Source organism: Lutra lutra, chromosome 9 (assembly GCF_902655055.1).
Source record: "Lutra lutra chromosome 9, mLutLut1.2, whole genome shotgun sequence".
In the NCBI taxonomy this organism is placed as follows: Eukaryota; Metazoa; Chordata; class Mammalia; order Carnivora; family Mustelidae; genus Lutra; species Lutra lutra.
Window position 1 is genome coordinate 71433162 of NC_062286.1, and position 12240 is coordinate 71445401.

The following is a 12240-nucleotide window of genomic DNA, read 5'->3' on the forward strand; positions in this document are numbered from 1 at the left end:
CAAATCACATAGAATAAGGGGGAGAAAGCTCAAGGAGTGATAGATAGGACCTGGTTTTCCATATATATATATATATGTGTGTATATATATATATATATATATATATATATATATATATATTAGAAATTAAGCCACTGAGAAGTAGAGAGTTTAAGCGAGTTGACTTAGAGAAGAGCTTTGTGATTAAGCTATGTCTATACTCTCAAACTTATTTTTTTTCCACCTGTTTATTTCCCTTGCCTTTTAGGACTAATATGAAGATCCAGTAAAATACTCAGTGACTATCTACCTCAAATTTCAAGCCTAGTAATATAAAAATACAGACATGTTGCTCCTGTTCTTGCACATTTCAGTGTCAGGGATATTTAAAAAGAATTATAGATGACAAAAAACGAAAACACCTTGTCTCTTTCATGTTTTTATCCCTTTGGGATTTATGATTTAAGCCCATGAAGCAGAGAAGTGAAATTCAACATTGTGAATTACTCTTAAAAAAAAAAAAAGGAAAAATCAATATCCCCTCAAAATCTTAATTTTTTTTTAAAGATTTTATTTATTTATTTGAGAGAGAGATCACAAGTAGATGGAGAGGCAGGCAGAGAGAGAGAGAGGGAAGCAGGATCTCTGCCGAGCAGAGAACCCGATGCGGGACTCGATCCCAGGACCCTGAGATCATGACCTGAGCCGAAGGCAGCGGCTTAACCCACTGAGCCACCCAGGCGCCCCTCAAAATCTTAATTTTATGAACAGACCCAAATGAGTATGCAATGATACTATCACTAATTGTAAAGTATATGGATATTTTTGAAAGTTGAAACTCTTGAATAAATTACAACTTTTGACATAAATAAAAAAGATACATGAGGGCACCTGAGTGGCTCAGTGGGTTAAGCCTTTGCCTTCGGCTCAGGTCATGATCCAAGGGTCCTGGGATCAAGTCCCACATCTGGCTCTCTGCTCAGCAGGGAGCCTGCTTCCCCTCTCTCTCTACCTACTTGTGATCTCTCTCACTCTGTAAAGTAAATAAATAAAATCTTTTAAAAAAAGTTACATGAATAATCATAAATGATTCAGAATCATATTATCTCAGAAAGAAGCAAAAAATAGCTTACATGTGAATTTTTAAAAGATTTGGAGTTCTTGCTGTCTACTTATTATTATAATTGAACTATATTCAGGTCATTTGAAGAGTACGTCTAACTTTGGAAAAGTAGGGTGATTATGAAATCTGGGTCAGATGAAGTAGTAGTGTAGTTTTAAGAGCTATCAGCCTGCCTATCCAAAATTGCTTTTCTGTCTTCTGGAGTTGCCTTTCAAAGAATACAAAATGAGAAGGAAAAATAGTACATCACACTTCTCCTCAGGATAGTTCTAGGAAAATGCTTCTACCTCTGGAGAATTTTAACTCAGGTGTTTTTCATTCTAAAAGTAATTTAAACCCCCCAATATGAGTTTGCAGGTAAAGTTTTCCAATACACCAGCCATCTTGCCGTTTATAACTGAATACGCACAGCAGTTCCCACATTTTTCTGAAGAAATAAACTAAAAATTGTAGCCGGTTTGTGAGATTAGTCGCAATATGACATTCTGCTTTACATAACTACATTTGTAAATATTCTTAATGTCTATAATCTGAGACTAGGTTAAAAAAAAAAAAGGGAATAAAGAATTTTATTCAATTCTCAGCAAATATTTACTGAGTGTCTGCTTTGTGCCAGACACTGATCTTGATGGTTGACTATAGTGAGCAAGAACCCTATCTGAACAAAGCATAAATTCTGGTGGAGACTTCTTTTTTTTTTAAATTCCAGGGGTGGGGACAGGCATGGAGGCAGTGTGTGTGTGCCTGGCTAAACCTAAGTTATCTGATCAAAGGAATCCCTACTTTTGTTCTCCATTTTCTTGAACCTCCTTTTCGCCAGGGCTCCAACTTACTCATGAGATGATAAATCACTCGCTGAAATCTTTACCTAGAATTACCCTAACCCCATATCCCTCAACTTTTTTGTAGCTGGTATTGGACTCATGAGGCAATATACCCAACCTTCTACATACTCACTCATGTCAGAAACACCTGATTATTGTGATGCTTCTATTTCATGGGCAATGTGTTAGCATAGGCCAGCATTATCATCTGCATCAATTGGGTCAGAGAATACTATCCTTATTCCTGATCAATATTTTTGTCAAGGGAATCTCCAAATAAGGAAGTATAAATCACCAGGGAAAGTGAAAAAAAAAAACAAAAACAAAAAAACAGAGGTTTGGTTAGCTTGAAAGTCATGGTGAGAGGTTATAAAACTTGGAAACTCATCCACGGAAACCATTTTCTCCACTTCTAAAGATCCTCAAAGAAAGACAATCCTAAATCAATTTTCCCAAGACTTAGTAGCTCTTTCACTCTTCAAGAAAGTATACTTAAGAATTAATCTAATTCCCTTTTGTTATTGCCTATGTTCACTTTCTTTTCTTTTGTTGTCAGTATTTGCTTATTAAACCATTATACATATTTGCTCAAAGAATAATGGATATGGTATTCTTTATAATAATCCTCCCTTCGAGATAAAGGTAAACTGAAACACCAGGACTATAGTGAAAAGGAAATCAGCTATAAAATACCAATTATATGTGTGTGCTTAATTTCTAAGCATCTCCTTAAAATGAATTAGTTTACATTATTTCTGTCTCTACCAGATGATGAAGAGATGATATTTATTATCATGTAGTTTGATGTAGTTGGTATTTATTGAAAATCTCACGATGTGCCTGGCATTGGATTGATTGCCTTTATGTAGATTCTCTCACTTACATTCATTTTCTTTAATAATTACAACCATCCTGTAAGGTGTTATCTCCCTAAAAGGGAAAAAAAAATAAGGCTTGGAGAGATCATGCATTTAGGCAATGCTAGCACTAGAATTTGAACTCAGAAAGTCTTATACTAGAGCCTACACTCTTAATCATGAACAATAACAGTATTCATTAACAAGTCATATCATGAAATTTATTAGCTATGCTGTCGGCTTAGTTAGGTTTTGCCATAGGTTTGCTGTATTGACCAGTTAACTTTATAGTACTTTATAGCACTAATCAGACACAGGCTGTCTTTTTTTCCCCCTATTGTATAAATATAAATGAATTTCGAACCTCTCAGGGTTGGCTGCTATGAACTTTGAATGACTTCTTAAAATATTTTAGATAGTTCTCTGGACATAGATAGCTAATTTATTCTTAAGTCAGTATGAAATATGTATTTTGGAAATGTAACTATGCATGGTAGGCATTTTATAGAGGCAGGGTATGGATCTCTCTTTATCTTTATGTCAGAATGGCTTCAAGTTTTTTAAGGTGATGTGATAGCAGATACACAATATTGGGAGCCCTGCCAGTGGATTTGTCCAGTGTGCTGTTTGGAGTCCAAAAAGCCATAGGATTATGAACAAGCAGTCAGAACCACCTAGCCACTTTGGATGAAGTGCCTTGGGAAATGAGAGTACGGGACAAACTTTGTTCCTCATTTGTATACTTTAAAGTAAAATGGAACACAAGTAATACAGGTTGAATGGATTTAGAGCCAACATTGTTCCACAGTTACCCATCATTACTCAAACAGTTGTTAATGTAGGCCATGGGGAAAAGAGAGCTTCTGCATTTTAGTTGTATTTTATGATTTTTCTGAGAAAATTCTGGATGTTTTCTATCTCAACCTGTGATTATCTTACAAAGTTTATACCCATTGTGGCTATATAGACCATAGACCAGATCCTATATTTTAGGGAACTGTTATACAAAATATCTAATTTCAAATACTTTAGTAGTGGGAAAATGAAAATACCTTTACATTTAACAAACAAAGTATAATAACCACAACAAAAGCAAATATATAAGTTTGAGTTTATACATGCTTGAAATAACGAAAACGGTAATCAGATACATTCAAATTATTTGGGACATCTACAACCAGTGTGGATATGTGTACAGACATTATTTGAGTGAAATTAGGTTGTAATGGTTACTGTTTAATGAGCTGATACTTGAATTTTATTTGGCTGCAAAAGCTATCTTATATATCAAAATGCGCTAAACATTGTGTTACTTGTGTTGCAAACTTGTGTTGCAAGTCACATGAACTGAAGACAAGTTCTAAATATTAAAATATGGGCCTGATTTCTCACTGCTATCCTCTGCCCACAGGTTGTATATAAAAATAATGATGTAAGACTGGAATTATCTCGACTTGCCAAGCAAGGAGACCCTAAGATGAAGATCCACGGAGTGGTGGCATTTAAATGTGAGAATGTTGCAACTTTGGACCCAATAACCTTTGAAACCCCAGAGTCTTTCATCTCTTTGCCTAAATGGAATGCAAAGAAAACGGGCTCCATATCATTTGATTTCCGCACAACAGAGCCAAATGGCCTCATTTTATTTAGCCATGGCAAACCAAGACACCAAAAAGACGCCAAACACCCTCAGATGATAAAGGTTGATTTCTTTGCTATTGAGATGCTAGATGGCCATCTCTACCTCCTCCTGGACATGGGGTCAGGTACAATAAAAATCAAAGCCCTACAGAAGAAGGTGAATGATGGAGAATGGTATCATGTGGACTTCCAAAGAGATGGACGGTCAGGTAATTTATCATTTTTTCTATACTCTTTACTTGCCGGAACACTCCTTTCATCCCTCACCAAGGGAAATAAAACCCAGAAATACTGAAGATTTACTGCATTTCTGTCTTTAGGGTAAAAGAAATTCTTTGTTATTATTTCTGTTTCACATCATATACAAATCAGAAGGAGCTAATTAATCATTATAGTTGGGCATAAAAAACTCCAAATGCTCAAATGGCTTCTGGAATCACTTCTTAAATGAACATTTATTGGATAATCAAGTGCCAAATCTTGCAAAACTTTTTATCTTGAATTTGCAAGTGACAAAATTCAGGGTTCTTGTATTCTCAATTATTGCTTCTATCATTGAATGTTTGGAGGTGCCTGGAGTGGCAAATACAAAATATGAAAAAAAGAAAATTCAACAATCCACATAGAAAATCCTTAGTTTCATTTTTAATCCTTAGTTTAATTTTTATACAAGTTGGATCTGTGGTATCAAAAACACTTTAATCAATGCCATAGGATTTCACAAACATGGGCACAACTCTGTTGACTTCCGAATAGCTTCCGTTTCTAATGAAAGATGTTTAGAACTGAACCAATAAGAATTCTTCCCTCTTCCTTTTGCTATGCTTTTTATCCTAGGGATGTGTGTGTGTGTGTGTGTACGCCTGTGTTGTATATGTGTGTACATGCATGTGATTGGGGAAAGGAGGGGACATTGTAGGCAAGGCCTGAAGAAATAATATTTACTTACTTTGAAATTTGAGAATGGATTAGGAGGCTTAAGGAATTGACTAGCATTAGGTTTGTAGAGGCAAAGATTACCCAGGCAGAGGAAATAGCATTTGTAGAAATGAAGGACATGAGAGAGAGAAGAAGACAAAGAGGGAGAAAGAGTGGAAGAGAGAAGCAACTTATTTTAGGTATATAACTATATACTATGTCTTTTTTACTTTCTTCATGTTGTGCTCCCACACTCTCACTTACAAATAAAAATTAGCTTCTTATAATAGAAGACAGCTGAATTTAGACCTAACTACTCTCCTTCCTTCCCTCCCTAAACTTCCTTATTTACTTACATACCATACCATGCACTCTGGATTTTCCACTAAATATCAGTGTTGGCCAAGGCATCTTTTGTGGGTCTGAATTTCTTCCTTCATAAGACATATTGGAAAGAACCCAGTATTGACTGGCTCCAGACTTGATTAAGGGGTATCAACAGTAATGGGATCTAGGATTCTATATTTTTGCAAAGCTTTCCAGCTGATGATCAATGCAGACCAGAGAACACTTAGTGCCTCTTTCAGATCCAGTCATCTGTGATCACCATCCTATTTTAGGAAAGTCGTTCTGTAGTCCTGAAGTGAGTGCTCCTTTCATAGACCCCCTTGTCACTTGTGTCCTCCCAGCATCCCTCAGCAGAACTGTGTCCTGTTTAACTTTTAGTCATGCGTTGTTTTCCTGCTTATCAATCAAAAATATTGCGATTGACTTCCTACATTTTTTTTTCTTTTTGCCCAACAAAATAGAAAAATGGAACAAATGGGAATTTAGAGGGAGCCAGTGGTGAGGGTAGAAAATTGAAGGAAGGTCAGAACCCATTGCTCTGGGGGCACCTGGGTGGCTCAGTGGGTTAAGCCTCTGCCTTCAGCTCAGGTCATGATCTCAGGGTCCTGAGGTCAAGCCCCACATCTGGCTCTCTGCTCAGCAGAGAGCCTGCTTCCCCCTCTCTCTCTGCCTGCCTCTCTGCCTACTTGTGATCTCTCTCTCTCTCTCTCTCTCTCTCTGTGTCAAATAAATAAATAAAATCTTTAAAAAAAAAAAAAAAAACCTCATTGCTCTGGTCCTCAGACTCTCAGAGACGATTTCAGATTCATCCCTTCCTGGAAACTGTGGTCTCCCTCCCTCCGTTCTTTCATTTCCCTGAAATCTTCCACAGGGAAGATTAGTTGCCATTCTGTGCTATCTATAATTTTATCAGTTCTGTTATCTTAGATGACTGAGTGTAGACAACATTTTTTTTGCCTGCTGCATTATTCATTATCCATTAGAAAATAGATTCCTCTTTTTTTTCTGATTTAAGCTGAGAAGTGTACATTGAGGGGAAAACAAAAATATAGCAATAGAGCACTTCTTTTTCACTTCCTCCAGCCTGTTTGTACCAGAGTTAGCAGTCAATTGGCTACTTAGGCACTTCCAAACAGAAGTCTAAAAAAGAAGAATGGAGGGGCGCCTGGGTGGCTCAGTGGGTTAAAGCCTCTGCCTGGCTCAGGTCATGATCCCAGGGTCCTAGGATTAAGCCCAGCATCCAGGCTCTCTGCTCAGCAGGGAGCCTGCTTCCCCCCATCTCTCTCTGCCTGCCTCTCTGCCTACTTATGATCGCTATCTGTCAAATAGATAAATAAAATCTTAAAAAAAAAAAAAAGAATGGAACATGGACTTATGCTTTGAATATTAACTTCTGGATGATATAGTTTGATTTAAAATGCCCCTAGAATTAAATTTTTAAATTACTCTCACGTATGTGTACATAGATGTTAGATTTCCTAAAAATTTATTTTTATTTATTTTATTTATTGAGAGACATAGAAATAATAAGCACAAGCGAGGGAAAGGGCAAGGGAGAGAATCTCAAGCAGACTCCACACTCAAACCAATGTACAAATTGATCTCACGACCCTTAGGTCATGACCCGAGTTGAGTCAAGCATTTTCTCTTTAACTGAACCACCCAGTCTTCATAATAATTTAAAACATAACTGATTAGATTAAGTGGACTTTTAAAAAAGATTTTATTTATTTATTTGAGAGAGAGGGATTAGGAGTGGGGGCAGAAAACAGAGGGAGAGGGAGAAGCAGACTCCCCACTGAGCAGGGAGTCTGATTCAGGTCTTGAAGTGGGGCTCGATGCAGGACTCAATCCCAGGACCCTGAGATCATGACCTGAGCTAAAGGCAGACACTTAACCAGCTGAGCGACCCAGATGCCCCATTAAGTGGACATCTTTTGGAAGTTCAGAGGAGCAAAGTTGCCATACTTCAGATCAGTTGTATTTCATTCACCTAGAAATGAGGTATTTTTTAACCATATGAAGAAATACATGGTTAATGTCAAAACTTTAATAAATACAAACAATGTCTAACAGAAAACAAAACCAGCCATTACTCATTTGATAGTGGTAATTTATTCTAGTCTTAAGTGTTGATGTGGTCTAATTAGATTCCCAAGTTCCTTGGATGACCTATTACAATAAGAATTGGACAAATGCCTTAATCCTCAGGCCGAATAAAATCCACTTTTTTTCTCTTTAAGTTCTTTAATTCTCCAAAATTGCCAATAGTACCCTTTTTGTACCCTCATTGGAAAAGGTCAAAAGCAGAGGATATTTGTGTTAAAGCTCAATGCTGGATGGTAAAATGAGAGGGATGCCTTCAGACAGTATAATTTACCTTAAGAAAATAAGACATGAGATTTTTGTCAGAATCCAAAGGAAAGATTAAGTTAGTATGCTCAGTGATATGAAGCTAGTAAGGTACTTTTATGCAATTACAATTTCAGATTAGTGAATTGAGACAAACAGTGTAAAAACCAAAGCTTATTCACTGCACCAAGTTCTGCCCTTTACTAAATTGAAAGAAAAGAGAGCTCATTTTATGTTGGCCTAGCTCAAGGGAATTTAATGTAATGTTAATAACTACAGCTGTTAATATTTTATATATAGTATTTTAATTAAGTTCTATATTTGCACACTACATTGGTTTGGTATAAAGCAGCCTTTTAAAAATTGAATGAATAGCTCTACTAGCTTCTTTTTTACTTAAAGGATATTTCTGAGTTAGGTCGGTGAAATACTTAGATTTATAGCTCGGTTAAAACTAAGAAACATAGAATTTTTTTTTTTTTAGATTTTATTTATTTGACAGAGAGATCACAAGTAGGCAGAGAGGCAGGCAGAGAGAAAGGGGGAAGCATGCTCCCCGCAGAGCAGGGAGCCCGATGTGGGGCTCGATGTGGGGCTCGATCCCAGGACCCGGAGATCATAACCTGAGCTGAAGGTAGAGGCTTAACCCACTGAGCCACCCAGGCGCCCCAGAAACATAGAATTTGAAGAAATAATTCATTTTATCCATTTTTCACACCAGTTATATTCAGAGGCTACATGAAAATTAGTCTTATTATAACATGGGAAAATGATACCTCTAAGACAAGAGGTCAGTGTGGGCTGCTTTCTGACTCATGGATGATGAAGGTTGCCTGGGATACTCTTCAGCTGAATATTTAAAAATATTTGATGAGCTATTTTCTCTATTATTAAAGTAAAGGGAGCGTAGGGCTGGGTATTATTCTTCCTGCTATTGACCATACTAAATATAGTAGGAATAAAGCCATGGCCATTAATTTGATGCCATTAACTAATGGTTACCTCCCTCTGTAGGGTTAAAACCATATTTTGTGGACAGACTAAATTTTTAATATTCTCTAAGCAATCTACAAAAGAAACTTATGTATGGAAGGGGATATCTTATTTATGTTTTTACCTACAGGTCCTGGTACTTTCTTGTGCAATAGAAGTTGTTTAATAAATATTTGGTACAAGGAAAAATAAAGAATAAAAATAGGTGAATGGCTTAGTGCCAACCCACCCCTAATATTCTAAAACTAGCAGTAGTATCATCTTTACATTTGAAGAGTAATAGCACTCTTTTAGTTTTAATGCAACTTTTTTAGGAATTTACCTTACTTCCTGAAAACCGTTTACACAATATAATACACAGTATAAGATTACAGGTGCTGCCCGTTTTTATGAATACAAAGCCATCCTCCAGGCCCAGGTGTCCAAAAAAAAAAAAAAAAAAAATCACAGTGAGGAAGTTACATAATTGTTAGAGAAACTATGGAACTGTGGTAAGCCTGACAAAAATGACAAGCTCTTAGGAGAACAGAACTGCTATCTTTGCTTGTTCGTGAGATCGCTATATCATTTAGCAAATATGTAGGTAGAAGGAAATTTAAGGGAAGGTGTTCACTTCTTTCTGAGGACTGAGATATGCAGTCACAGTAAGCATGTTAATGACGAGGAAGATTGTCACCTGCACTGCATATCTTTCTGTCACTTTGCCCTTCAGTACTTTGTTCACTAAAATATGGATATATGAGCCCCTTGTTTGGTGAGAAATACTGCCTTCAGATGAATTTCTAGAACCTCGTTGTCAGCACAATTAATTGTATTGTGTTGTACCTCCCTTCTCTTCTGTGACCTGGGAAAGAGACATTGTATTTCCACTTTGCTACTGTTGGCCACAGTTGCTCTCTTGGTACAGTGTAGCTTCTTCCTTTGCCTGCTCAGTCAGTGACATGGGGCTTGGTAGGCTGAGCCATGAGTGGCCTTTTCAGATCTGGGTTAGACTGGCAAAGGAGGAACCATACAAAGTGCAGGCATGATTTCCTGGTCAGAGGGTATGATCTGAGTTCTGCAAAAAGTGAGTATCTTCCGTGGATAGCTTAGCTACTTAACAGAGCAAAACCCCTAAGTTGCTGAGTTAATAAATATGATTGAGGAGGTTCATTACTCTGCAAACTTTGCAGGACTTGGAGTTGATGGCTCCTTGCCAGCCACTCTTCCCTTTTCAGAGTTCTCCTTTCCGTGTCCTTTCCTCCCAAACTTAACACAAAATAACCGTGTCCAGGTATTTAGCTGAAGTGTGAATTGTAGTAAAATTAGGATGAGGTTAATGACTGTTTTCTTGGTGCGTGGATATTGTTTAAATTTCCATTAAACTCTTTGGCTCAGTCAAAAGTATCCTCTCAAGTATTTTTACAGCAAACTGCCAGTAATTTTTTTTTTTTTTTTTGCAAACCATCATTACACATTGAAATAAAAGAGAAAACTCATTATTATTGTCAAATTCTGCTTGTGTACAGCAGGGTACAGCAGATTGTATCCGTGGTTATTCATGGGTAAGCCTACATTTAACAGCTAAGAAACCATTGAGATTGAATTGAAGTCATAGAGTTCCAGTTTAAGAACTAGAAATTACAGTGGGAAAGGCACAAGGCTCTCCCCAGAGCACATAATTAGAGGTTTATAGTAATCACGGTTTGATGTGAACAGCACTTTCTAGCTATCTATTACCAGCACTGATTTCTGTGTATACCATTCATGAATCACCACACTTAAACATTTCTACTTGAACAACCATTAGACAATTTCTTGGTTTAGGTCTTGATTTAAACTTGCCCTTTGACTATAAACATTCCTCCCATGCCTCTACCTACTAGCTCATTGCAAACACTGAAATAGTTGTTTTACATGCATGTCTCTAAACCTCTACACATCAGTGGGAAAACTGAAGCACTTTATCATTAAGTTATTAATTATTTGACTATCCCAATGACTAGATGGAGTCAATTTTGCATAAATTTGTTACATTAAATCTTATTAAACTTATCTTTATATTTATTTATTTATTTTGAATATTTTTTAACAAGAAAAACGTCACCTATTTTCTTTCCCCCCAAGAAATATTTTCAGTTTTGCACATTTTCTTCCAGGCTCTGTTAACATGTATATATATATAATTTATATAAAACATACGTACTTACCATTACTATATAATAAACATAATTCTTCATTACAAGTCTAATTATAGTAGATGGGTATAATTGACCAGTCATAGATATATGAGTATTCAGGTTCCTGTTACCAATTAAATTTCCCATCATAAGTGAATAAACATTTGGACTGTAAGCTGGCATCTCATCCTGGCAAAGCTACACAGGAATCATTCCATATCCTGTGACAGTTAATAGCTCATACAGAATTAATAACTTGGCATTCTTATTTTATACAGCAGACTTATGGGCTTGGTAAATCAGTCAGACCCTGAGAGATGGAACCTGCTCTCAGTCTACCAAATCTACTTTCTGGGCCTATCAGTTTATTTATTTATTTTTTAAAGATTTTAATATATATTTGACAGAAAGAGACACAGTGAGAGAGGGAACATAAGCAGGGGGAGTGGGAGAGGGAGAAGAGGGCTTCCTGCTGAGCAGGACCCTGGGATCATGACCTGAGCCAAAGGCAGATGCTTAACAACTGAGCCACCCAGGTGCCCCTGGGCCTATCAGTTTAATGGGCAGACCTTGGACAAGGGTGTCAGTTGCACCCTGAGGTGACCACACTCAACAGCATGACTCACATTGTGGAGTGCTGAGTAGGTATCTGTGTAAATTCCAAAAAATAGTATTTTAATTTTAATTATAAAATATACCACTTGGTTGATGTTTACAACTACCCAACATTGCATATGATAATCTTAAAAACTTGTACGCATACCTATTGCTATGAGTGTGTATCTGTGTTTGTATATGTGCATATGCTTAACACACAGCATGTACGTAACATAAATTTGCGCTATTGGTGAAAATGTTCTGACATTTCAAAAAGTACATAAAAGAGTTTCTCCGTGCTACACACCTCCCTCACCAGTTCATTCCCTCCTTCACAGGTAACCACGTTTGCTTTTGCATTAATATAGCTATACATATATTTACACTTATAAAATAAATGTAGAGCTTTTATTTACATGAACATGACCATTCTTCAGCAATTATCGGTA

At 36.7% G+C, this 12240-nt stretch overlaps 1 protein-coding gene across 28 annotated transcripts in view; it reads left to right on the forward strand.

Annotated features, from left to right (window-relative positions):
• NRXN1 (neurexin 1) overlaps positions 1 to 12240 on the forward strand; it is a 1204011-nt gene that overhangs the window by 531441 nt on the left and 660330 nt on the right. For all 28 annotated transcript variants that reach the window (XM_047745932.1, XM_047745934.1, XM_047745950.1 and 25 more), the window contains one exon: positions 4195 to 4633. In XM_047745932.1, coding sequence (XP_047601888.1) covers positions 4195 to 4633 — 439 coding nt within the window. The remainder of the gene's footprint in view (positions 1 to 4194; positions 4634 to 12240) is intronic.